We start from the raw sequence: 27349 nt of genomic DNA, 5'->3' as shown, positions 1-27349 counted from the left end.
CCACCCTCACGCTAGTTATGTGACCACATGTTACTATAACAGGCCTGACAACACATCACACTCAAAGAAAGAAACAAACAACATAAATACGTGTCAGGGTGATGGCTGGGGACAAAGGCTCACATGGTACCTCTGTTCATGCTCTGGATTTGTCTTTTTTAGGAAAGTCTTAATATGACTTTGGACCACAAGTGCCAGATATTTCAGAATCTAAATGGAGCAGTGGGTGAGTAAATTCAAGTCATGCTGAAATGCCTCACACATTTGTTTTGATTGATAAGAGTGGGCCCATCTAAACAATACCCCCATTCACAGGGACCATGAGGGTCACCAAATAGTTTGTCAAGGATGATCATGATAAATTATGTAAATGATTTTATTATTATATACTTTTTATTGGTACAGTGTATCACAAAAGTGAGTACACCCCTCACATTTCTGCAGATATTTAAGTATATCTTTTCATGGGACAACACTGACAAAATGACACTTTGACACAATAAAAAGTAGTCTGTGTGCAGCTTATATAACAGTGTAAATTTATTCTTCCCTCAAAATAACTCAATATACAGCCATTAATGTCTAAACCACCGGCAACAAAAGTGAGTACACCCCTTAGTGAAAGTTCCTGAAGTGTCAATATTTTGTGTGGCCACCATTATTTCCCAGAACTGCCTTAACTCTCCTGGGCATGGAGTTTACCAGAGCTTCACAGGTTGCCACTGGAATGCTTTTCCACTCCTCCATGACGACATCACGGAGCTGGCGGATATTCGAGACTTTGCGCTCCTCCACCTTCCGCTTGAGGATGCCCCAAAGATGTTCTATTGGGTTTAGGTCTGGAGACATGCTTGGCCAGTCCATCACCTTTACCCTCAGCCTCTTCAATAAAGCAGTGGTCGTCTTAGAGGTGTGTTTGGGGTCATTATCATGCTGGAACACTGCCCTGCGACCCAGTTTCCGGAGGGAGGGGATCATGCTCTGCTTCAGTATTTCACAGTACATATTGGAGTTCATGTGTCCCTCAATGAAATGTAACTCCCCAACACCTGCTGCACTCATGCAGCCCCAGACCATGGCATTCCCACCACCATGCTTGACTGTAGGCATGACACACTTTTCTTTGTACTCCTCACCTGATTGCCGCCACACATGCTTGAGACCATCTGAACCAAACAAATTAATCTTGGTCTCATCAGACCATAGGACATGGTTCCAGTAATCCATGTCCTTTGTTGACATGTCTTCAGCAAACTATTTGCGGGCTTTCTTGTGTAGAGACTTCAGAAGAGGCTTCCTTCTGGGGTGACAGCCATGCAGACCAATTTGATGTACTGTGCGGCGTATGGTCTGAGCACTGACAGGCTGACCCCCCACCTTTTCAATCTCTGCAGCAATGCTGACAGCAATCCTGCGCCTATCTTTCAAAGACAGCAGTTGGATGTGACGCTGAGCACGTGCACTCAGCTTCTTTGGACGACCAACGTGAGGTCTGTTCTGAGTGGACCCTGCTCTTTTAAAACGCTGGATGATCTTGGCCACTGTGCTGCAGCTCAGTTTCAGGGTGTTGGCAATCTTCTTGTAGCCTTGGCCATCTTCATGTAGCGCAACAATTCGTCTTTTAAGATCCTCAGAGAGTTCTTTGCCATGAGGTGCCATGTTGGAACTTTCAGTGACCAGTATGAGAGAGTGTGAGAGCTGTACTACTAAATTGAACACACCTGCTCCCTATGCACACCTGAGACCTAGTAACACTAACAAATCACATGACATTTTGGAGGGAAAATGACAAGCAGTGCTCAATTTGGACATTTAGGGGTGTAGTCTCTTAGGGGTGTACTCACTTTTGTTGCCGGTGGTTTAGACATTAATGGCTGTATATTGAGTTATTTTGAGGGAAGAATAAATTTACACTGTTATATAAGCTGCACACAGACTACTTTTCATTGTGTCAAAGTGTAATTTTGTCAGTGTTGTCCCATGAAAAGATATACTTAAATATCTGCAGAAATGTGAGGGGTGTACTCACTTTTGTGATACACTGTATATGTATTTTTATTACTGTACTTTACCATAAACAACCTTATTATTTATGTATTATTTTAAATCAGTTTAAGATATTAAATCACTTGATGTTTGAGTCAAAATAAAATCATCCAGAAACTAAAAGATTCCTGTGTAATTCCACAAGAAATACATTTATTAAAAAAATCTGATATATTTTCCTTTTCTTGTAGATGAAGTTTTGCTGAAATTCGGTACAGAGCGGGTTCGAATCAGGAACACCATCTATGACAGCCTTCCAGTGGTCATCCATGGAAATATAAACACTAAAGTAAGTATTTTTTCCCCTGTGAGTTACAAGAACACACATTTACTAACCAAGACAGCTTTCCCATTTCCTGTGTGCAATCTGTCATGTCTGGCAGGCTTTCAAAAACAATCCACTGCTGTAATGGCAAGATGCACGGATTCTCATCTTAGGATTTTCAAAAGCATGTGATTTTGACACAGGCCTAGTGAGTCAAAAGATTTTCAGGTTCCAGAAATCCAGCTGAAAATGTACTACTGGGATTGGGCCAAGACTAAATTCATACTTCCATGGGCCAAGAATTGAGTCATATGAGTGGGAAAGGATATCTGGCTGATAGAGCAAATTCCACTCCTACCCGAAACTTAAGCTTGTGAACAATTTGTGACCCAATACACAATCAACAGACTGTGAGAGGGCCGATTAGCCTATTCTTGATTGACCCATAACTGTACTGGATCAAATCTGCTTAAAGACTGATAAGTCATTCAAAAATATTTAATAAACATTTATTTAGTGTGAGATTTGAAATAACTAGTTGCAGTCTTTATTTGTTTTTACAATAAACATAGTCTCAAAGCAAATGTACAAATTCCTGGTTAGAACCCCTAATGAGAAAACATTGACAGTGGTCGATAAAAAAACTCCCTAAATATTATAAGGAAGAAACTCAACATTTACATTTTTGGCATTTAGCAGACACTTTTATCCAAAGCAACTAACAGCACTGTGACAGTAAATTGTCTAAACAATTGAGGGTTAAGGGCCTTGCTCAATGCCCAACAGTGGCAACCTGGCAGTGGTGGGGCTCGAACCAGCACCTTTTAGATTACTAGTCCAGTACCCCAACCACTAGGCTCCTTCTTGAGCAGCCTAAAATGGAATTGGAGGTAAAACTTACTATTATATATACAACCCCAAATCAGAAAAAGTTAGGACAGCACGGAAAATGAAAATAATAAAAAACACAGTGTTTCTTGCAGGATGTTGCCATTCCTTTTCACCACACTTAAAAGACGTTTTGGCACTGAGGATACCAAGTGATTTAGTGTTTCAGCTTTTATTTTGTCCCATTCTTCCTGCAAACACGTCTTAAGATGTGCAACAGTACGGGGTCGTCGTTGTTGCATTTTCACATGAAAAGGAATGGCAACATTACAAAGTGGTAAATACTTTACTGTCCCAACTTTTTTTGGAATGTTTTGCAGGTCTGAAATGCAGGAATGGATGTTTATTAATAAATGAAATTAAGTTGCCCAGGCAAAACATGAAATATCTCAGGTTCATTCTGTCTGCAATCAAATAAAAGTCAAAGTAAATGTAAGAAACTCTTTGGGGTTGTATTAAACCAGTGTTTTAAGACCATTAACTCATAATTTAACAATTATTAGGCTTCAGACTGTGAAATAACAAAATGACAGAATTAAGGCAATCTGCCATAATAGGTCTATTTTCCATGCATGATTGCAGTAGGTGTGATAGTGTAGCATATCGTACAAGAACGTGGAACTCTAGGTACATGGAATTCTAGCCTCAGCCAGGATAAGCTCTGACTTACAGAGACATAACCTTTCAGTCTGACTTAATCAAGGCCTTGCTAGCATGTAAACACTATACATAAACATATAGTTGTTTTCCTCTGCCTGGTCCACTTGCTGCTTATTCAACACAGATTCTTAATGAATTGAACAGTGGGACCTTTGTTTTTACTGACTAGTGTATTTTTGGAAAGAAGGTAAAATCAAAAAACCCTTTTCATCTCAGTCAGGTACCCTGGCTCTAATAACTAATAGGTAAAAATTAAACTAAACAAGAATCATTATTTAACACAGTGTTTTATAAAGTTGCATGTGATTTGAGATACTGGGTTTCAGCCTACAGTCAGCACTCAGCAGCATTGTCTTGTTTGTGTTGTGTATGAACTTTAGTGTCAGACATTTATACTATGTCAAAATATTTCATGCTGAAGTGTAACATGCATCCTATAATATATTCTGTACATTTGGTTATTGCTTTTAATGATATTTTGTGTTGCTCTGTGATGGCCTTCATGATATTTTGCATTTTGGTCTTTGAATCATCATGACCAAGCCCTTAAACATGTGTATGTGTTGCTCCTAAAAACTCATACCACCTTAAAACAGGACATCCTTTAAATATAAGCAAAGTAGGGTTTGGCTGTCTGGTTTATGTCTCCAGTCCTTTTTTATTAAACAATCAGAGCTTTCCAATTTCCTTTACCCTGCTGACCTCAGTAGAGTCCGGATTACACTAACACTGAGACAGTTTTTAATACTGCATTGTTTATCCAAAAATAATGGAAGCTATAATTTAGGACTACCCGCAATGCTAACAGGGTTAGGTTGTAGGATTTGCATCTGGTAGCCATTGTTTAAATGGCTGAAGGATTCCCTGTTTAGTTTTACAATGCTGGCTTCCAGTAATGAAAACATTGTGGTAGAGTGTGCATGTCTGACTGGCTGGCATCCATTCAAGTCAAATCACGTACAAGTCTTGAAAATTGCAGTTTAGGCTGGGAACGCAGTCAGAGGCCTAAATTAGGGTCAATCATTATCAGCTTCACTGCTTTTCACTCGTCTTGTCTTACTCATTCAACACCAAATGGGAACTGACATGACTGCAAGTTCAGTTCTGGTAGAGCCAAAAGTAAAGGTTTTAGCTTGATCGCTGGACTAGGAGCATTTACTATATATCCAAAAAGATGTGGACAACTGACCATAAGCTTGATTGACTAAATGCACTGTCATAACAGACCAGAGATAAATATACTTATACTCCATATTGGCTGTATGACTTGTTTTACGATGGGTTCCCTTGCTGCAACTCAATAATAACTGGAAGTGGGCCGTTTAGGTGGCACAGTGGTAAAACCACACGCTAGTGCACCAGAGCTGGGATTTTGAATACATTGTTTTGAATCTCAGCTCTGCCATACAACTGGGCTGAGTGGCCACATGAACAACGAATGGCCTGTTGTTCATATAGGGGTGGGGTATTAAGCCGGATAGGGACACCTCGCAACTGATGCACTACGACCTCTGCTGGCTGATTGATGACACCTGCACAGCGGCAGGGAAAGAGTGCGGATCAGGTTGTGTCTCTCTGTACTCTCTGTGGGTGATAAAATGCATACGGCTACTGCCCACGTGTCGGAGGGGGCGTGGGTTAGCTTCGTTCTCCTCAAATCAGAGCGGGGGCTGGCATTAGTGGAGAGGATGCGCTAAATCGGGCAGTTGGACATGTAAGAAGTCATGAGAAAAATTGGGATAAAATGCATAAACAACAGTAGTAATAATAACTGGAAGTGGTGTTTTATATATATATATATATATATATATATATATATATATATATAAATAGCATGCTCTTAGTCTAATGTTTGAAAGCAAACCAATTTTTTTAGTAATGAGTACCTAACTTTTATAGCGATACTATGAGGGTTCTTCAAAAAGTTCCAGTACTTTTAAAACTCTATTTATTAACAATTTCAAAAACAAATGACATCACTTCTCTACATAGCCACCTTCCGATGCATTTTTCCCAACATCGCAACAACTTTTTAATGCTACCAGCAAAAAATGTTTTTGGGTTTAGCGCATTGCCACTGATGCACTGCTGCTTTCACATCATCATCACATGAAAATCTTCTTCCCCTTAAAGCTTCTTTGAGCGGTCCAAAAAGGTAGAAATCAGATGGCGCTAAATCCGGGCTATAAGCTCTCTCTCAGTCTCTCAGTCACGACCAATTACTACTCCTCTCGCCCTCGACGTTTCCAACCAAAATATAAAAGTGCGGAAACTTTTTAAAGATTTTCCTTTTTTTATATATGCAGATTTATACTAAGTACAAAAGATATTAGTGCAGACTGAAATATGTAATTTTTTGAGTTATGCACATCCAAACTTGTGACTTTTTAATTTGCCTCTTGCCTTAATTAATTGATTAATTTCTTTTTCCAGATTTACTTGAACTACTTGGCTAATTATGTCCCAAATGCCTGGACCTATGAGCGAGGCTGTACTATTTGTGACCAAGACATGTTGGATTTGTCTCAACTCCCGGTAAGCAAAACGATCAAGGACTCCAAGAACAGCTTTTTTTTTTCATTATGTCCACAGTTATTTCCTCAGCAGTTAAAATTGGAGTTAGGTTCACTCATGGGAGTGTGCACGTTATGTCAGGAATTAGCCTGGGCCTGGGCTCCTGAGAAATGGTGAGCTATATACATCACATCCAACAACAACAGCGAAATAATCCACTTGAGGAAGTGGAAGCTCTGTGTTACTGTGGTACAGGAAATGGCTTTTTGGTTTTTAGAGAGGGTTTACTTAGACGGGTGTCCCTGTGCACTACACTGCTGTTTAGTGGCCAGCAGTATATGGGCTACATGTGAAGGGCACGTTACAGTGGTTGGTCTGAAAATTTGCTGAGCGGGGTTTAGCCAACGCTGGCAAAGAGGAGGTTTATAGGGCCACTGCTCAGGCATATTGGTGGTTTAGCTGTCTGTTGTGTCTGTTGCTTAGTGTCTTAGTATCTTTTTTTTACTCAATGACGCCTAGCATAGGATAATTGCTGCCACATGGTAGAGGATGGAAGGTAAAACAGGGCGAGGCACTCTGGATTGCATGTCTGAAGAAAATACTTAAGACTAAAAATGTTAATGTGGTTAAGTGAGAGTTAAAGGCTTGTGGAGATTTTTTTTTTTCTTATAACTCTGAGTGACCCATCTGTAAAGCATTTTACAGCATTTGCTTTGTCAGAAGCAACTATGGAGTTTTTTTCTTTTATTTAATTTATGGACATACTTATTAATCCAGGGAATGTGAACCTTTACTAAGCCCAGTCATATACACCTGTTTTACAATCTTGTCCTATCCATACCCAAAGTTATGGTCAATGCTATGTAAGAGTGGGAATCCAGACCTTAACCCCATTATACTTCTTTGGGATGAACTGTAATGTTTATTGTAGCTGTCTTATCCAGATCAGTGTTTGACTCAAAATCACAAAAGTATTCAGACCATTTGTTGTGGCACTCCAAATTCTCAAATACATCCTTTTTGTTTCAATAGTTGAGATGTATCCAGATGTCAATTGCAGTTCAGCTGTCGCAATATAAGTGGTTGATCATAGTTTGGAAATGCACATACCTGGGTCTGTAGAGCCCAACAGTTTACACTGCATTGTTTAAATACCTAGGTCCAGTGCAAACCTTTCTGCAGCACTTCATCAATCCAGCTGTTATGACAAAGTGTCAAGGCAGAATCCACTGTTAAGTAAAAGACAGCTTGCCTGGAGCTTGCTGAATGGCACATTCTATGTGATGAGGCAAAGATGTAACCTCAGAAGAGCAAGAACTATGACTGGACAAAGTAACACACCTACTGAATGTGGCTAAATTCAAGATTCAACATGCTTGAAGAAAGTCTCCTCAAGAGCAAACTCCCTGAAGACTGGAATGACAGTTCCCCTTTAAACATATTATTTTATCAAAGCATACAGACAACACTGGAGTGACTTAAGGTCAAGTCTGAGATCTGTTTTTGATTTTCAATAAAAAAAAAAATAGATTAAGTAGTAGTATTAGTAGATTAATGTTAAAATAAATAACAATACTATCCATCCGAAGTCACAACACAATGAATTGTGGAACAAGTCAAGGGGTATGAATGCTTTGTAAATCCACCATATAATTATTTGTTCTTGTCTATTTAAACAGGAATATCCCAGAGTGACAATTGGAGTGTTTATCGAGCAGCCCACCCCCTTTCTGCCGGAGTTTCTCCAGCGGATCCTAGGACTGGATTATCCCAAAGATAAAGTGGATTTGTTCTTTCACAACAATGTAAGTGTAAAGCTGTATCTTATTACATTTAAGATAGGGTTTTTGATTTATCTTGTCTTTAATCTCATCCCCCCTTTTTGACAACAGGAGGTTTACCATGAGAAGCACTTGCAGGCTTTTTGGGAGAAGAACAAGGATGTATTTCACGGTTTTAAAGTTGTCGGTCCTGAAGAGAACTTGAGCCAAGGAGAAGCAAGAAACTTGGGCATGTAGGTTTCTCTATTAAATTTGGATTGGAAAGTATACTCACCAAGCCCTTTATTAGGTAAACCTGTTTTGTATGTACAGTGTATCACAAAAGTGAGTACACCCCTCACATTTCTGCAAATATTTCATTATATCTTTTCATGGGACAACACTATAGAAATAAAACTTGGATATAACTTAGAGTAGTCAGTGTACAGCTTGTATAGCAGTGTAGATTTACTGTCTTCTGAAAATAACTCAACACACAGCCATTAATGTCTAAATGGCTGGCAACATAAGTGAGTACACCCCACAGTGAACATGTCCAAATTGTGCCCAAAGTGTCAATATTTTGTGTGACCACCATTATTATCCAGCACTGCCTTAACCCTCCTGGGCATGGAATTCACCAGAGCTGCACAGGTTGCTACTGGAATCCTCTTCCACTCCTCCATGATGACATCACGGAGCTGGTGGATGTTAGACACCTTGAACTCCTCTACCTTCCACTTGAGGATGCGCCACAGGTGCTCAATTGGGTTTAGTCCATCACCTTTACCTTCAGCTTCCTCAGCAAGGCAGTTGTCATCTTGGAGGTTGTGTTTGGGGTCGTTATCCTGTTGGAAAACTGCCATGAGGCCCAGTTTTCGAAGGGAGGGGATCATGCTCTGTTTCAGAATGTCACAGTACATGTTGGAATTCATGTTTCCCTCAATGAACTGCAGCTCCCCAGTGCCAGCAACACTCATGCAGCCCAAGACCATGATGCTACCACCACCATGCTTGACTGTAGACAAGATACAGTTGTCTTGGTACTTCTCACCAGGGCGCCGCCACACATGCTGGACACCATCTGAGCCAAACAAGTTTATCTTGGTCTCGTCAGACCACAGGGCATTCCAGTAATCCATGTTCTTGGACTGCTTGTCTTCAGCAAACTGTTTGCGGGCTTTCTTGTGCGTCAGCTTCCTTCTGGGATGACGACCATGCAGACCGAGTTGATGCAGTGTGCGGCGTATGGTCTGAGCACTGACAGGCTGACCTCCCACGTCTTCAACCTCTGCAGCAATGCTGGCAGCACTCATGTGTCTATTTTTTAAAGCCAACCTCTGGATATGACGGCGAACACGTGGACTCAACTTCTTTGGTCGACCCTGGCGAAGCCTGTTCCGAGTGGAACCTGTCCTGGAAAACCGCTGTATGACCTTGGCCACCATGCTGTAGCTCAGTTTCAGGGTCTTAGCAATCTTCTTATAGCCCAGGCCATCTTTGTGGAGAGCAACAATTCTATTTCTCACATCCTCAGAGAGTTCTTTGCCATGAGGTGCCATGTTAAATATCCAGTGGCCAGTATGAGAGAATTGTACCCAAAACACCAAATTTAACAGCCCTGCTCCCCATTTACACCTGGGACCTTGACACATGACACCAGGGAGGGACAACGACACATTTGGGCACAATTTGGACACAATTTGGACATGTTCACTGTGGGGTGTACTCACTTATGTTGCCAGCTATTTAGACATTAATGGCTGTGTGTTGAGTTATTTTCAGAAGACAGTAAATCTACACTGCTATACAAGCTGTACACTGACTACTCTAAGTTATATTCAAGTTTCATGTCTATAGTGTTGTCCCATGAAAAGATATAATGAAATATTTGCAGAAATGTGAGGGGTGTACTCACTTTTGTGATACACTGTACATACATTGTTTATTTTTAAAGCTACAACTATGATGAACTTTCTGGGTACACAATTATTAAGCCAATTTCTTGCCTGATTTATCAAATAGGGAGCCCCCATAAGACCATATAGATTGGTGAATAATTCTCAGCACTGCAGTTTAACATGGAAATGTCACAATAGTGTGTGTTGTTCTGGTATGAGTGTTTTAGGTACAGCAGTGAATATTAACAGACATTTTGCATGAAAAGGGAAATTGCACAAAGGTCTCAAATTGTACACTTACAGCTAGTGCTAACAGTCAATGTGTTTCTAATAAAAAGGCCAGGGAATAAAATCAGTATTAAAAATTCCAACAGCACTGCTGCAGCTGGTAAACCTATGCCTACATATCACCCAGTAGCATGTCATTACCAAGTTAGTGTCATTGCAGCTTGGTGAAGAGACGTCACACCGACCACCAAGTCTGTGGAAATCCGGTCTCCCATAGTGGTTCCATTGTGAGGCCCAAAGTCTGGGTGAGTTCCCAGAAAGAGATAAGTGTGCTGGCATGTCACGCTAGAAAAAAAGAGACAGGAGCAAGCTCAGTATCACGACTTCAGAGAAGTTTGGTTTTATAACAGAAGAGCTGGCGAGAAACTGTGATATATAGAAAAACTTATCTTTCCTGAGTTCATATGATGTTGATTCAAAAGTTTTGGAGGTCATGTAGATGTTTTTGGCAAATGCAGTATGAGTCTTTCTGGGGTTGTTTTTCCACCTTGCAACTCTGTTATGGATGCTATGTTTGCCCAGTTTCTTATTGTGGAATAATGTATACTGATATTAACAGAGACAGATGAGGCCTGTGGTTCTTTTGTGACCTCCTGGATGAGTTGTCATTGTGTTATTGGTGAAATCTTGGTACTCTTTCAAAGGTTCACCATTGCTTCAAGTTGTCTATGTTTATAAATAATGGCTTTCATAGATGTCTCTTGTTTGCTGTACTTTTAGAGCCTTAGCAATGGCTTCGTTACTCGTTTCAGACTGGTAGATTTCAATGACTGTATCACATCTGTATTTAAATCACTTTAGAATGAGGCATGACGTGTTGCTTTTTAAGACCCTCTAGCTTGCTTCACATTGCCAGATGGGTTCTGTTTGAGTGGTGTTTAGATTTAAATCAAATAAGGAAAATAAAACCACTACTATAGATAAAATTGATTAATTCAAGTCTTTCTGCACTTGCTTTCTTTTTAACAGGGATCAGTGTCGGAGGAATCCTGAGTGTGGGTACTACTTCAGCATAGACGCTGATGTCATGCTAACCAACAGACAGACACTAAAGCTACTCATAGAGCAAAACAGGTGAGAAACAATGTATTTTATTTTTATTATGTTTATTTATTTATTTTATGACAAAGCTATGTCAAGGTGATTTTCAAAAGTGTTTTCAGAGCTCAGCAGGCAAGGTACTGAATTAATAATCATATGGTTGCTGGTTCATGCCTCACTGCCATCAAGTTGCCACTGTTGGGCCTCTGATGTAATAATCAGATTACTATCAGAATGTTTGTATTTATCAGATTTTTGACCTGGTTATGGGCTAGTCTGGCAGCTGCAACACAATTGGTACTATTTATTCTATTGGCTGCCATTTATGAGGAAGCCCGTGCTTTTCAACAGTGATGCTAAATCCAGCTAGTAAACAAGCATGATTATTGGCTCTTTTCTTGCGTGGCAGCCTCTTAACTTACTTGACGTTGAGGTATCAGCATGTTTCAGCTACTGTTACTTAAAGGTAGACCTGTATTTGGTGGCTTGGATTACAGTTGGGCACATTTCTTTCTGTTTTTTAGCAAAAACACCACTGTTTCATGGACATCATACTTGGAACCTTGGAACTTTAAGTTGCTGACTTAAAGAAATAACTTTTTGACATGAATCAAATAAATAAAGTGTAGGTATTGAGATATTTGATTGCATATTACACTGGTATTAAATAGATTCCTTTCAAATATTACATTGTTATGTATATTTAAACAGACTTAGTGTCTTAGGCAGCTTATTTTCACAAGCAGGGATCAAGTGATTTAAAGGCTTGAACATCCAACATCTCCACATATCTGGTTTTAGGGACACATTTGTCTGTGAGGTAATTGCCCTTTAATAATAATAATAATAATAACAATAATACATTTTATTTATATAGCACCTTTCACAGTTTCAAGGTTGCTTTACAGGAGAGGGGACAAAAATACTGTTCAAAAAGAAAAGTCTTCAGTAGGGACTTAAAAGAAGAATTAGATGAGCAATCTCACAGGGATTGAGGCAGATTAGTCAGCGTAGAGAGAAACTTACCACTGAAGGACCTTAAGGAGCAAGAGGGAATGTAAGGGTGTAGGAGCTCTCGAAGATAAGCTTTGGCCAGACTATGGAGAGCTTTAAAAGTAAAAAGCAGAAGTTTGAATTTAATGTGTGATGTGATCAGAACCAGTGCAGTTCATTTAGAATGGGGGTGATGTGGGCTAATTTTTTGTTCTTTATTTGAACAGTGGTAGCTCAGTAGTTAAGATACTGCACTAGTATTCCAAAGGTTACCAGTTCAATCCCCACTACTGCCAGGTTGCCATAGCAAGGTTCTTTACACTCAATTGCTTGCATGGTATTCGGTCATAACTGTAAGTTGCTCTGGATAAAAGTGTCTGCCAAATGCTGTAAATGTAAATTTTGGATGCCTTTACAGAAGGAGCGGTGTCCCTCGACTGGTAAACCATAGGAATGTTGTTGCTAGCCAAGATACAACCCTTGCATTTTGAAAATAAGCATGCTTTCTGTTTTCCCATGCCTTTCTGAAACTGTATGAGGCTACAGTGTCTGGGTTATATACCTTTACATTTTTTTACCTTTAATTTCATTTCATTAAAAGTAACTCATTTACAAGACTGCTTCTCAAACTTTGTATCAATATTTAGCATGTACTTACATTTAAAAAAAGTTCTGAGAAAATTACAAGGAAAAATTTTATAAATGACAATAATCTTGGAAATGCTGCCCTTTCTTGTCAACATAATGTATTTGTATTGTTTTTCTAATGACGTTTTGCTTTATATGTGAGGTGGCACTTTGGTGTATTCTGTTAGCCCACCACCTATCTATTGAGCTTTTAGCTGGCCGGGCGTCTACACAGACATTACTGGCTATGTCGAGGGGCTGAAGCCCTGCAATGGATTGATGCCTGATCTGGGGTATTCTTTTCTTGCACCCAGTGTTTCCCTGTGGAACATGAACCTGACCAGGATTAAGCAGTTGATAAAAATAAAATGAAATGTTTTGCGTTCACTGGCATGTTTGTTGTGACTGAATGTAACTGAGAAATGTTAGCATTCCCATCTCCAACCCACTAGCTGAGCCCACCACCCCCATTGTAGGTTAGGTATAATTGAGATGTTTTTGCATCTCAGGCCACAGGGCACAGTTGTAAGAGAATACCAACAGCCCCTGATAAGTAAGTGTCAAATTTTTTTAAAGGGAGACTGTTATACCACATTTTTACCAGCTGCTCTTTTACACTCCTGGTAGCAATGGCTTTAGCACCAAATGTTTATGTTTACAAATACTAAAGCTAAAAGTTTATGGAAACCTGACCGCAAACCTGTTGGACATCTAATTCTAAAACCATCAGTATATGAAGTTGCACCCTCCATATAAACGCAAACATATTAGCATTCTCATCTCCACATACAAGACTTTCTAGAACCACTAAAAGAGTGGTTATAAGTTCAGGATGATGGATAACAAGTTTCACAGGGGGTTGATGAAGTTGTGTTTAGGGCTTCTTGCATACACCGACCAGGCATACCATTATGACCACTGACAGGTGAAGTGAATAACACTGATTATCTCTTTATCACGGCACCTGTTAGTGGGTGGGATATATTAGGCAGCAAGTGAACATTTTATCCTCAAAGTTGATGTGTTAGAAGCAGGAAAAATGGACAAGCGTAAGGATTTGAGCCAGTTTGACAAGGGCCAAATTATGATGGCTAGACGACTGGGTCAGAGCATCTCCAAAGCTGCAGATCTTGTGGGGTGTTCCCGGTTTGCAGTGGTCAGTATCTATCAAAAGTGATCCAAGGAAAGAACAGTGATAAACCGGCGACAGGGTCATGGGCGGCCAAGGCTCATTGATGCATGTGGGGAGCAAAGGCTGGCCTGTGTGGTCCAATCCCACAGACGAGCTACTGTAGCTCAAATTGCTGAAGAAGTTAATGCTGGTTCTGATAGAACCGTGTCAGAATTCACAGTGCATCACAGTTGCAGGGCTGTTTTGGCAGCAAAAGGGGGGCCAACACAATATTAGGAAGGTGGTCATAATATTATGCCTGATCTATGTGTATTACATTTATATTAAAATTAGGAAAGACAATGGGCTCTGCAAATAACCATGTTGTCTTTATGCTGCATTGTTTATCTTCATCCCTCTCGATGTTTTAATTTATTTTGCTGTAGTAGCATTTGTCGGAGTCATACATTCTTCACATCAATCACACTTTAAAGTGAATTTAAAGCAACTGTCACTTTGTCACAATGATGGACTTCTTATATCTCCAGTCTCTAAACCCACACTAATGACAATTGTTAGTTCAAGTGAGGTTTTTGTAATGGTTTCAAATCACTATAAATTTTAATGTTTTTGTTTTCTTCAGAAAAATAATTGGCCCTCTGGTCACCCGTCATGGCAAACTGTGGTCCAACTTCTGGGGCGCTCTAAGCTTGGATGGGTATTATGCACGATCTGAGGACTACATCGACATTGTACAGGGAAAGTGTGTGTAAGTAGTAGAAACTAAATATACCCTATTTTTCAGTATGTATGTATACCAGGGTGCTGTGGTTACACACACTCTGATCAAAACCATGAAATACTGCATTTCCTGCCCGACTGAACTCAAATCACTATCCCTGAGTGGATTTGGCGTAAAATGTTATAGGAAAATGTTGGGAAGACGATAATTGCTGCTTATATGATGCAATCTGACCACAAATGGAATGAAAGAAATGAATCACATATGTTTTTGCTACTAGCACAGAATGATGGACTTTATCCATTTAACACACAGCTCAAAATATAAATATATTCTGCAATCGAAAAATGTGATTTATAGTGTTATTAATATTGCTTTTTCTTTTTACCAGCGGGGTGTGGAACATTCCCTACATGGCACATGTTTACCTTGTAAAGGGTGAGGTTTTGAGAAACGAGCTGAAGGAGAGGAACGTTTTTGTCCTTGAGAGGCTGGACCCTGACATGGCGCTGTGTAGAAACTCCCGGGAGCTGGTGAGATTACAGTTACTTTACAGTTTACTTTAACAAATCATAAAGACTAAATTTTGCTCTGAAATCTAATTAACTATTTAATAAAATGATGTCCAATTGTATGATTTACTGACTACATTCACACTGCAGGAATAAGTATTCGTCTCAAATGTCAGATCCATTTTATCCAGATTTATTGTAAATTTTATGACCAGCAGCCTAGCCTTGTCTTTGCTATGAGTAACTTACTATTATACTCATTGTCTAGAGGAATATACCTCCAAATGTAAAGCCTAATCTGCTTGGCTGATAAAGACCTACCATATACTCTAACATTAGAATTAGTATTGAACTGTTCATGTGTATAAAATTAATATTTCCAGGGTTACCTGAAAAAAAAATGCTGATTTCAAGCAGTTGTTTGACGTGGCCTTATTCATGTACTGTTGCGTGTGAAGGATTCCACTGAGGAATCATTTAAGGTGATATGTCAGCATTATGGATGTAACGATGCACCACAAGACAGTTAAAAATCAGTGCACATGTGCCATGATTCGAATCGATTATTCATTTAAGATGAATTGATATTCACTTTAAACAGCAGAGGGCACTGGTGCCTGGTTGACGGCACTTCACAAAGTTGCCAGGTAGGGGATTTTCCAGCAAAATTTATTTATGTGAGGATACTTTCTTTATTGTATTATTCATTTATTTATATAATGTGGGATTTGTTTTAAAATTTCATTTCAGGTTTTTTACACAATAAAAATTATTTGGCATAGTTTGTACCTATCTCAGAAATAAAAGGGCATTCATTAATAAGATAAATAATTTTTTAAGAGAAATAATAAAAGGAAACTTTGTCATAATTTGTCTTCAATTTCATTTTGTTTAAAAAAAAAAATCGTATCGTGAACCCAGTATCGTATCGCATCTTCGGTAGAGTGTATCGCTACATCCTTAGTCAGCATCCATTAGTGTACAGATATTCTTTAACAAAATGTGTCGTCCTTTAAATAAAAAATGTAGAAACTAATTGTTTAATAATAAATTATAAAATGCTAAATTAATAGGGCCAACATTAAAAAATAAAGCAATTAATAAATAAATACATTATTATCACCATTATTATTATTTATAATAATGATAATTATGATTATAATAAGGCTGTGTAAAATAATGCGTTTATTCTTTCAAATTGTATAGCTAAAAGGCAATTTAACTATATAGCTAACGTTATTTAAAAACCTCCAAATACATAAACAAGAATTAAATAAGCTTGATTGGAATTTGCCAGAGAACACTAGAACTGGCCCATTCTCTTCACTGGTGAGAGCAGTTTAAGCCAAGAGTTTTGGGATGCTCCCTGCAACATCATCCTACATGACTGGTTTGGCGGTGGCTTAGTGATGGTCTGGGGAGGCATATTCTTGAAGGGGAGCACAAACCTCCATGCCAGTGGCACCCTGACTGCTGTTAGGTCCCGGGATGAAATCCACTGAGTCATTGTCAGACCTTACACTGGTGCAGTGGGCCCTAAGTTCCTCCAGAGTGTGTAAACAGTTCTTGGATGACAAAGGCATTGATGCCATTGACTGGTCCTTATGTTCCTCAGACCCGAATCCAATTAAGAACCTCTGGGACATTATGTATCAGTGCATTCTACATAGACTGTCCAGGATCTCACTAATGCTGTGATCCAGGTCTGAGAGGAGATTCCCCAGGACACTATTCGCTGTTCATACAGACACATAGAGGCCATACACACTACTGAGTCATATTATGAACTGTCGTGCTACTGGACTAGCCAGTAAATTATTTACTTTGATTTTAGGTGTGATGTTGAATCCAGCCCTCGGTGGGTTGATGATTTTGGTTTTGAATAACCGTTGTGACGTCATTTGGTTCTCAACAAATCACACAGTTTAATGCAGTAAAGAATAAAACCTTTGGTTCATTAAGATCCGATATGTATATTAATTATTAGTAAAATTAATACATTTAACTGCAGTGTGAATGTAGTTTTTTATACAGTTTTTTTAGAACTTGACAAACAAATTATTATTTGAAAACTGATTGCAATTATACTTTAAGTGCATATTTTTTATAATTCTTGTTGAGCTCTTAATGTTTACTGATACTACACAAATATTGTCTCTTAATGCCTTCGAATCTGCTGCACTTTTAAGCCATAAATGTTAAGTATGCTGTGTATCAATGTGCTGTTTGTGTCTAAGGCATGACTGTTTTGTGATTGTTAGCTTTTGTTGTGTGTTCAGGTTACCATTGTTTTCTGTTAGTTCTCCATCACCCTCTCTTTCTCTTTCCTGTGATCTAATGGCTGTGCCCAATTCCCCAGCCTAACTTTTGCCTGTACCTTTATCTTAACACAATGGTTTTAAATTCAGTTTTTTAGATGTTTTAATTTAGATGTTGACATGTTTGGCTACTACAACAAATACCGATTATTTTATATAATATAACTTAGCCAGATAAGTCAAAATACAGTTACTTCTGTAGTACACAGTATGACAAATTAATACACAACAATGCTATTTTTTATAAACTTGTACGTTACTGCTTAGCATGTAATATGACATTTTTAAAAGGCTCTTGTTAATAACTAGTTAACCAAGTTAGCTAGTGGCCTATTTAAATATTTAGACAAAAGTCAGATTTTTTTATCATCTTGTAATTTATTAAATAATAGCAGTCCTGTTAAAACAGTATGGCCAATCTTATGCGTATGACTTTTATGAGCTAGCATATTATGAACTTTGTGAACTAGCTCGCATTTGTCACCAGTAGTCTCAATCAGGTTTTAATATCTGAAAATTGATTTTGTGTAAAAAAAAAATATGTTGGCTTTGTGTTAATTAGTCTGATAGAAAAGGGCCATAATAGATTGTATGTCTTGTCCTGGATGTGTTACTGCATTGCGCCCATTGATTCTAGAGAATGTAGGTTAGTGGGGACCCTGACCTAAAGTGGGCTCAGATAAAACATGAAAATTAAATGAGAAGAAGTTAGTTTTGAAGATTGGTCTGGTTCAATGGTTTTAAAAAAAGTTTTGGGTACTGGTCAAGCTAGACTCAGATCAGGCTGGACTCAACACACAACATTTCAACTGGGTTTAGTTCAGGGAACAGGAAAGACCTTGGCCAAATGTTGTTAGTTCATATCAAATGATTTTTTTGTTTTGGATCATTGTTTTGATAAAAGATCCAAACATTTTTCATTTCATCAACTGCTTTATCCTGGTCAGGGTCTTAAGAGGTGCAGTTTCACTGGGAAACACTGGCACCAAAAGCAGAAATACCCTGGACAGGGCAGCAAGAGAACAGAACAATTTAAAATGGTACAGGATAAATAAAATAATAATAATAATAATATTATTAATAAAAATAGCAGTAGTAGTAATAATAGGGACAGTGGTAGCCTAGTAGGTAGGGCTTTGGGCTATCAACTGAAAGGTTGAGAGTTCGAATCCCAGCTCTGCCATGCAGCCACTGTTGGGCCCTTGAGTAAGGCCCTTAACCCTCTCTGCTCCAGGGGCGCTGTACGATTGCTGACCCTGTGCTCTGACCCCAGCTTCCAAACAAGCGAAGAAAGAATTTTGTTGTAGCGTACACCTGTATATGTATATATGACAAATAAATGCATTCTATTTTATTTTATTATTAATAATAATAATAATAAGAGCTTGGCAAATTCCAAAAAAATCTATTTGTTTGAACATTGAGGGCTAAATGATTTGACAAAACTGCACAAATAATGTAATTAATAAACGTAGGAGCATAAATATTAAATAACCACAATTTTAGATGGGATTGAGATTTTATAAAAAGCACATAAATACTCTTGTAAAAATCTGTTATAATGTATGAAATGCATAAAAGTTTAATGATTTGGCTCAAGTGTGTTTGGAGCTAAACAAAAATGTGGATCAAGTTCAAATTCAACTGGCTTTGGAACCGCTCTCCAACTTTTGGCATTTACATATTAAGCATGACTGTGAAGCCCATCACTCAAGGTTTGGCAGGGTGTAAATCTTTGCATTTTTTTCCCTCAGCATGTTTAGGAAACCGAGTTTAACACCAGTCTTGTGCTATCCTGCTGAAAGATTGATTTTTCCATTCTGTAGCATCTACATCCTACACTTTCATTCTCACTTTCTTTACCAAATTTACGTGGTGCTTTTCCTTCGTTTTAGACAATACACAGAGAAAAAGACTCTCCTTCACCGGAATCATTCCATATGCTCAGGCCTCCAAAGGTTTTACCACATTTTTTGATTACATTATATACAGTTTTAAATTAATATAGACATGCCTTCGCTGTTGAGCATCACTTCTCCAAACGGTTTACAAGTTGCCTATTTGCACATTGTTTATATTACGCACATGATAAACATGTGTGATTTAACTATAAGACTTCAATGCTCAATAAATTGCCTTTTATTTATTTGCAAATTGTTATTGTAGTTGCATGCTAGCTGTAGATGCTTTTCAGAAATACAGTTAAAGTCAAATGTTTTCATACCTTGTAAGAGACATGTACTGTATGTCATGAAAACTTTAGAAGTTGTAATTGTTCTTTCTCTGTGACTAAATGAATGGAGCACTTTTTTTTGCTAAAAGTAAAACAAAGCAATTTTTAAATCTACAGTATATTAAAGAACCATACATTATTAAAGGGTTTGTGTTAAAGAAATATACTAGGTGTGTTCAAAAACCTAGTGAGCCGCCTTGCTGTCTTGCTGCCTACATAAGTAAAGAGAATTCTAATAAGTCATTGATTTATAAATCTGGTTATTCGAACGCGCTACTTAGACAGCGATTCCATCAGTTTTCCTCATGTTAGACATCTTAACAGTTAGCCTCATGCCTTTCAAACCAATGGGATGGGGTTGCACAACGAGCTAGCATGTCAACTAACATCTCCCTCCATATACCAAAAATGGTTAAATTTACAAATAAATACACTTGTACACATTTTTACAAATTAAAAATCAATGATATTTTTCTGCGAGAAAAGTTGTGCCGCACTGAATGCTGGGATTGCCTTCACCGCTGAGGCAGCATCGGATGCTCACTCATTCTTGAGTGAAAATACTGTTGAAATGTTAAGATACCTTACTAGTTAGCATATTAAGGCATATTACACGCGCGTAGGATAACAGTGGGGGCAGTGATAACTCAGTGGTTAAGGTACTGGACTAGTAATCAGAAGGTTGCTGGTTCAAGTCCCACCACTACCAAGTTGCCACTGTTGGACCCCTGAGCAAGGCCCTTAACCCTCAGTTGCTCAACGTAAAATGCTGTCTATGGAGAGAGCTAACTAGGTTTTTGAACACACCAATAGGAAAAAAAAAATATATATATATATTTTTTTTTTCATTTGACATTTTCGCACGGCCTCTTATTTTCTTATTAGTGATTATGATTAACTACAGATGGTCATCACTTTGCCCATAAGCCAGGGCTACATCAGCTGTATCTGTTAGACTGATCCTTACGAATTATGATGTAAACATCTGGAAAGCTTTACTCACTTCATGATTTGCTTTCTAACAGCTGTAAAGTCACTTAAGCAACTCCAAATTCCATAATCATTTGTACAAACAACTGTCCATAGATACAAATTACATGTACAATGTTTTTTTTCCAATGTTGAAAAGAAAATCTAAATATTTAAATTTGTCTGGCATTACCATTCATCAGTTAGTCACAGAGAGTAGTTTCATTAAAATTAATTAAAATCTCAATCCATAACAATCATGTCTCTTAAAAGTTCAACTTTTGACTTCTATGCTCTGGAATGCATGTGTTCTTCTCTGTGCTGAAGAGAAGAATTCAAAATCTGTCAAATCCTTTGTGAAGGTGATGCTAATAGCTGAAGGATGAAGAGTTACATGTGTTTTGTTAAACAAGCTGGAGTGAAAGCACCTGTTTTGTATCATACAATATCTGCTGCTATCAGTTCTCCCCAAACCTGTATGAGTAATGGTTCTTTTCCACTGGACAGAGCCATACAACAAGATGAACTGTACTGAGACTGAGTACCTGTGATACATTTGTTTAGACTTTGTGTTTGTTCTAGGTAGACAGCGATGCAAACGTACACCAGCTTTCTACAACCATTGATCAGAAAAAGTATGGACAATGCAAAATAAATAAATAGAATAAAGAGCAAAGATGAGCAGAGAACTTTTAGTCTGTCAAAAATGCATACATTTTTCCAAAATAATGCTATTTAAAGAACAATTGAAAGGGAATTGCATATTTCACCCTCTATTAAGGCATAATGTCATTAAATAAATCAAGGAATCGGAAGGAAATTCAGTGCATAAAAGGCAAGGGCGCAAGCCTAAGCTAAACACTCGTATTCTTTGATCCCTACGATGGCACGGCACTTAAAACTTTACTGTGTAAAAAGGCAGTTTTATGTTAACCATGTCCAGAAGCGACGTTAAGTTATCTGGGCTTGGAGGGACCTGAGATGGACCATCACACAGTAGAAGCAAGTATTTTGGTCAGACAAATCAGTATTACAGATCTTATTTGGAAAGAAATAGACCCCGTGTTGTTTGCATGTTCTCCCCGTGTCTGTGTGGGTTTCCTCCGGGAGCTCCGGTTTCCTCCCACAGTTAAAAAACGTGCAGTCAGGTTAATTGGAGATACTAAATTGCCCTATAGGTGAATGGGTGTGTGTATGTGTGTCTGCCCTGCGATGGACTGGCACCCCGTCCAGGGTATTACTGTGTGCTTTGCGCCCATTGAAAAGCTGGGATAGGCTCCAGCACCCCCCTGCAACCCTGATTGGATAAGCAGTTAAGAAAGTGAGTGAGTGAGTGAGTGAGTAATAGTATGTATTAATTACATAGATACATTATACACTATATGGCTAAAAATCATGAGCTTGAAAAATCTTGAGCTTGTTAGACATTCCTCTTTGGACATCCCACTTAAACTCTTATGTAAGGCCACAGGTACTTGCTCAAGGTACAGCTAATTCTGGAATTAGATGGATTACATTAGAAACTGCATCATGTTGTACTGCTTTGTCCAGTGAAAACCACTATCATCACCTTGCAGCATTCATATATTTTAAGGGAAAAATTCCAGAGCACCTCTTTAACATAAAATTCCCTAAACTGAGTTAAGCCTAGACTTACCTTGGCCTGGGCTTTGTCACCTGCCCAAAAAACCACAATGCTAACATTAATATGTACTAAACAGATACAAACTTAAGACTCATTTTGAAAACCCTCTTTGGAGCAGGTGAAGCATGACTCCTGGGAGCTCATGCATTCATACGGTAGACTCTCACTATCCCCCTTACTAATTCCCCTTATCAGATCCCCTTGGTAGATCCCCTCACTCTTTGCTTCCTAGTGGAAGGGAATGACAGCTCCTGTAGTTGCTCTTTCCCTATCCCATATCAGCACCTGACCTTGTTCTTGCCCCCTCTCTCCCTTGTATCCTACAAAAATAAATGCAGATGAATGAGACAGTTTTTACTTAAAGGTGTTCATAATGCCTCAGTGTTGTTTTATTTCCTTTGTGCTTTATAATACACTGATCAGCCATAACATTAAAACCACCTCCTTGTTTCTACACTCACTGTCCATATAGGAGCACTTTGTGGTTCTACAATTACTGACTGTAGTCCATCTGTTTCTCTGCATAAATTTTTAGCCCGCTTTCACCCTGTTCTTCAATGGTCAGGACCCCCCACAGGACCACCACAGAGCAGGTATTATTTAGGAGGTGGATCATTCTCAGCCCTGCAGTTACAGTGACATGGTGGTGGTGTGTTAGTGTGTGTTGTGCTGATATGAGTGGATCAGACACAGCAGCGCTGCTGGAGTTTTTAAATACCGTGTCCACTCACTGTCCACTCTATTAGACACGCCAACCTAAATGGTCCACCTTGTAGACGTAAAGTCAGAGACGATTGCTCATCTATTGCTGCTGTTTGAGTTGGTCATCTTCTAGACCTTCATCAGCGGTCACAGGACGCTGCCCACAGGGCGCTGTTGACTGGATATTTTTGGTTGGTGGACTATTCTCAGTCCAGCAGTGACAGTGAGGTGTTTAAAAACTCCACTCATACCAGCACAACACACACTAACACACCACCACCATGTCACTGTAACTGCAGGGCTGAGAATGATCCACCACCTAAATAGTACCTGCTCTGTGGTGGTCCTGTGGGGGTCCTGACCATTGAAGAACAGGGTGAAAAAAGGCAGTAATTGAAAAAAGAAAGTATTTAGAGAAATAGATGGATTACAGTCAGTAATTGTGGAACTACAAAGTGCTTCTATATGGTCAGTGGAGCTGATAAAATGGACAGTAAGTGTAGAAACAAGGAGGTGGTTTTAATGTTATGGCTGATCGGTGTATAAACCCATATTATATTCCCAAAGGTATGTGGAAAAATGATCATAAGCTTGCTGGACATTTTATTCCAAAACTTTGGGTATTGATAAGGAGTCACCCCTCACCCCCTTTTTTATAACTGCCCCCACTTTTTTTGGAAGGTATTCCAGATGATTTTGGAGTAGGTGAGTTAATATTTGTGCCTAAAAAAATACATGTTATGTCAGGCCCCTTTGTTGAATTAGAAGGTCTGGCTTACAGTCAGCATTCCAATGCATTCCAAAGGTGTGTAGTGGGGTAACGGTAAGTGTAATTGTGCAGGCCACTAGAGTTTCTTCAAACTGAACTGCACAATGGCAGGGTCATACTGAAACTTTAAAGAGCCTTCCCTAAACTACTCAGTAAAGCTGAAAGCATGTAATTTATTTTATTTATTAAATAAATATATTAATAAATGATTGTTCACACACTTTTGTTCATGTAGTCTATTATCATTCATTATTTTTTATTCATGTATAAGTCTAACACTATGTCTCTGTGCTGCAGGGAGTTTTTATGTACATTACAAACCGCCATGAGTTTGGGAGGCTTATATCTACAGCCAACTACAACACATCCCACTTGAACAATGACCTTTGGCAAATATTTGAGAACCCAGTGGTAAGTAACCAGATGTTTCTCTTAATCCTAAATTGTTTATATGAAAAAGTGCTGGGAAAGCTAACAAGATGTTCAGTTATGTTCAGCTGTTCTTATGTTGGTGATTGATTACCTGCTTTTAGTTGAAATAGAGTTATGTAGAGAAAACATATAACGTTAGTCCTTCTTTCCACTCAGGACTGGAGAGAGAAGTATATCCACCGCAACTACACCCGGATCTTCACAGAGAACAATCTGGAACAGGTAGAGACATGACTTGAAGATGCTAAGATATGACCATATGATAGACTTGAATTATTTTGGCTTTTTTGCATTTTAAGTGCAGAAATGTTAAGTGGTATAATATTTGGAGATATATGCAAATACCTATTTAAAGGTTTATTTAGTCATATAAAATTCCAAATAATGGGGTTTGCAGGATTTTATGATTTAAACATTTTAGACCATGGTACAACTGACAATAAAATAGGATTTTTTTCAAGATGTGTCCTAGTGTGTTAAATAATATTAAGTCATCAACAACCATTAGTTTAACTTCATATTAAGTTGTTGTTAATATCCTTTTTAACACATTAAAATAAAAAATAGGCATTTTTGCATTCAAATATTTCAGTATTTCAGGTGTTGTAAATGTTTGACCATATCTGCAGTTAAAACGGTATTTAGTAAAATAATTGAATAAAATTATAATCACACAGTTTCAGTTGGGAAATATTTTAAATTATGTTGTTGCACAGCAGATTATTTTGGTTCAAATACTTGATTTAGTATAGTTTTGTCCTTTCTGACAACAACCCTCTTATTTTTAACCGGGCTTGGGACCGGCACTGAGAGCGCATTGACAAGTGTACCAATGGCTAGGCTGTTCTGCAACATCTGCAGAGGTCTATTGCAATTTACAACTGTGCCACACGAGTAACCCACATACTGTATATAAATTTTGACAGCATGCGATACTTTTATTTTGGTAAGATTTTAAAACATAGTTCATTAGAAAAAAAAAGACCTCAAGTAACCAATGTGCAGTGACATAATATGCCCCTTTAAATTACAAGACAAAATTATCATTTTTGAGTTGTAAATGTATGTGGTTGTATAGTCTGGTTCACGTTGTCTGGTGCTTCAAGTCTAGACTTTATATTACAAAAAGTGTCAAACTTAACATAAGTTTAGCCGCTTAGGTGGGGCAGCGGTAAAACACACTAGCACACCAGAGCTGGGATTTCGAATACATCATATCGAATCTCAGCTCTGCCATCCGGCTGCGCTGGGCAACTGCATGAACAACGATCGGCTGTTGTTTATAGGGTAGGATGAGCCAAATAGGGACTCCTCATAACTGAGCGAATTACGACCTCTGCTGGCTGGTCAATGGCCTCTGCACAGAGTCGAGGAATAATGCTGATTAGGGTGTGGCTCTCCGTGCACAAAGCTGATCGGCATATGAACTCGCCTGGTGCAGGTGAAAAGATGCAGTCGGCTACTGCACATGTGTCGGAGGGGACGTGTCGCTCTCCTCAATCAGCAATGGGGATCAGCATCAGTAGAGAGGAAGCGTAATAAATTCAGGTAATTGGATACGACTAGATTGGAAGGAAAATTGGAAAACATGCAAAAAAAAAAGACCTCAAGTGGCCGATGTGCAGTAACATGATATGCCTTTTTAAATTACAGGACAAAAAACATTTGAGTTGTGAATGTATGTGATTGTATAGTCTGGTTTACTTCGTCAGACTGTATATTACACTTTTTATATTGTTACTTAACATAAGTATAAACATGCCACCTGTGGTTCAGCAGTAAATTGTGCTAGCTTATTAGCACTGAGATTCAGGATTGGAGTATTATCAGCCATTTGGGTGTCAACATACAGACACGACTGGCTATGTCTGATGACAGAGAATGACCGATATATTGGTGTCCTGTCCTGTGTGTGTTACTGCATTGTGCCCAGTGATTCTGGGGCATCCAGACCTACCACGAACCTGACCAGGATAAAGCAATTGTAAAACATGAAATTGGAATAGCATTAAAATGAATTGGAATATCAAATATAATTTATATTTCTATAACATATATTGAATGGACTGTGTGATGATTGTGTGTGTGTGTGTGTGTGTGTGTAAAGCCCTGTCCAGATGTCTTCTGGTTTCCTGTCCTGTCTGAGCAAGCCTGTGATGAGCTGGTAGAGGAGATGGAGAACTTTGGTACTTGGTCGGGTGGAAAACATGATGTAAGTTAATAATACAGAGTCATAATTGCTGATAAGTTGAAGGTGTGTGGGTGGAGGCAGTCAGGAGTAAAACCCCATATGGTGGCTGCATGCTGATTGAGGTTTGAGTCACTGAATCTTACATTTATCCCCCAATCTTTTTGGATTTGTCTTTTAACATGGCAGCTGCTCTCTTTTAAACATATAAAGTCACTATTTATTTATTTATTTATTTGATGCTGAACATGCTGGGAGGAGGGCACTAGCACTAACTTTGCATATCATGACATTGTATCTTAATTTTATGCTCATATTACTACTAACATGATGGACACAAAATGTATGTATGTACTAAAATACACATATAATACAGAAATACTAAAATGTAAGATTATTAATATTTTATTTTCTAAAGGATATACTGTATGTGGCACTAATGTTGGATGGCCTTGCTAACGGTACACGTTCTCATTTTTTCCAAAAGTGTTGTTAGGGGTTTGTAACAGGAAAGATCAATCCCCAAACTTTTACCATAAAGTTAAAAGCTCATTGTATCATTTATTTGCTAGCAATGAGTGTATATGAGTTCCTTGTACTTGTACCAATATGGTGTTTTTAACCTGTTTGTATAAATAATATGATTTATTATTAGTGTTATAGGCAGTTGGGGAAGGGGGTTTGGTGGGGCTTCACAGCAAGAAGGTCCTGGGTTCGATCCCCAGGTGGGGCAGTCCGGGTCCTT

At 38.6% G+C, this 27349-nt stretch overlaps 1 protein-coding gene across 1 annotated transcript in view; it reads left to right on the top strand.

Moving 5' to 3' along the window:
* Positions 1-27349, top strand: part of plod2 (procollagen-lysine, 2-oxoglutarate 5-dioxygenase 2) — a 79355-nt gene that overhangs the window by 42751 nt on the left and 9255 nt on the right. The window contains exons 6-17 of the mRNA XM_062992289.1: positions 163-226; positions 2238-2335; positions 6293-6394; positions 8053-8178; positions 8266-8387; positions 11292-11396; positions 14738-14863; positions 15228-15369; positions 19562-19624; positions 24282-24395; positions 24573-24638; positions 26524-26628. Coding sequence (XP_062848359.1) covers positions 163-226; positions 2238-2335; positions 6293-6394; positions 8053-8178; positions 8266-8387; positions 11292-11396; positions 14738-14863; positions 15228-15369; positions 19562-19624; positions 24282-24395; positions 24573-24638; positions 26524-26628 — 1233 coding nt within the window. The remainder of the gene's footprint in view (positions 1-162; positions 227-2237; positions 2336-6292; positions 6395-8052; positions 8179-8265; positions 8388-11291; positions 11397-14737; positions 14864-15227; positions 15370-19561; positions 19625-24281; positions 24396-24572; positions 24639-26523; positions 26629-27349) is intronic.

The sequence above is a fragment of the Trichomycterus rosablanca genome, chromosome 3 (genome assembly GCF_030014385.1).
Source record: "Trichomycterus rosablanca isolate fTriRos1 chromosome 3, fTriRos1.hap1, whole genome shotgun sequence".
In the NCBI taxonomy this organism is placed as follows: domain Eukaryota; kingdom Metazoa; phylum Chordata; class Actinopteri; order Siluriformes; family Trichomycteridae; genus Trichomycterus; species Trichomycterus rosablanca.
This window is presented reverse-complemented; position numbering and strand designations above follow the sequence as displayed.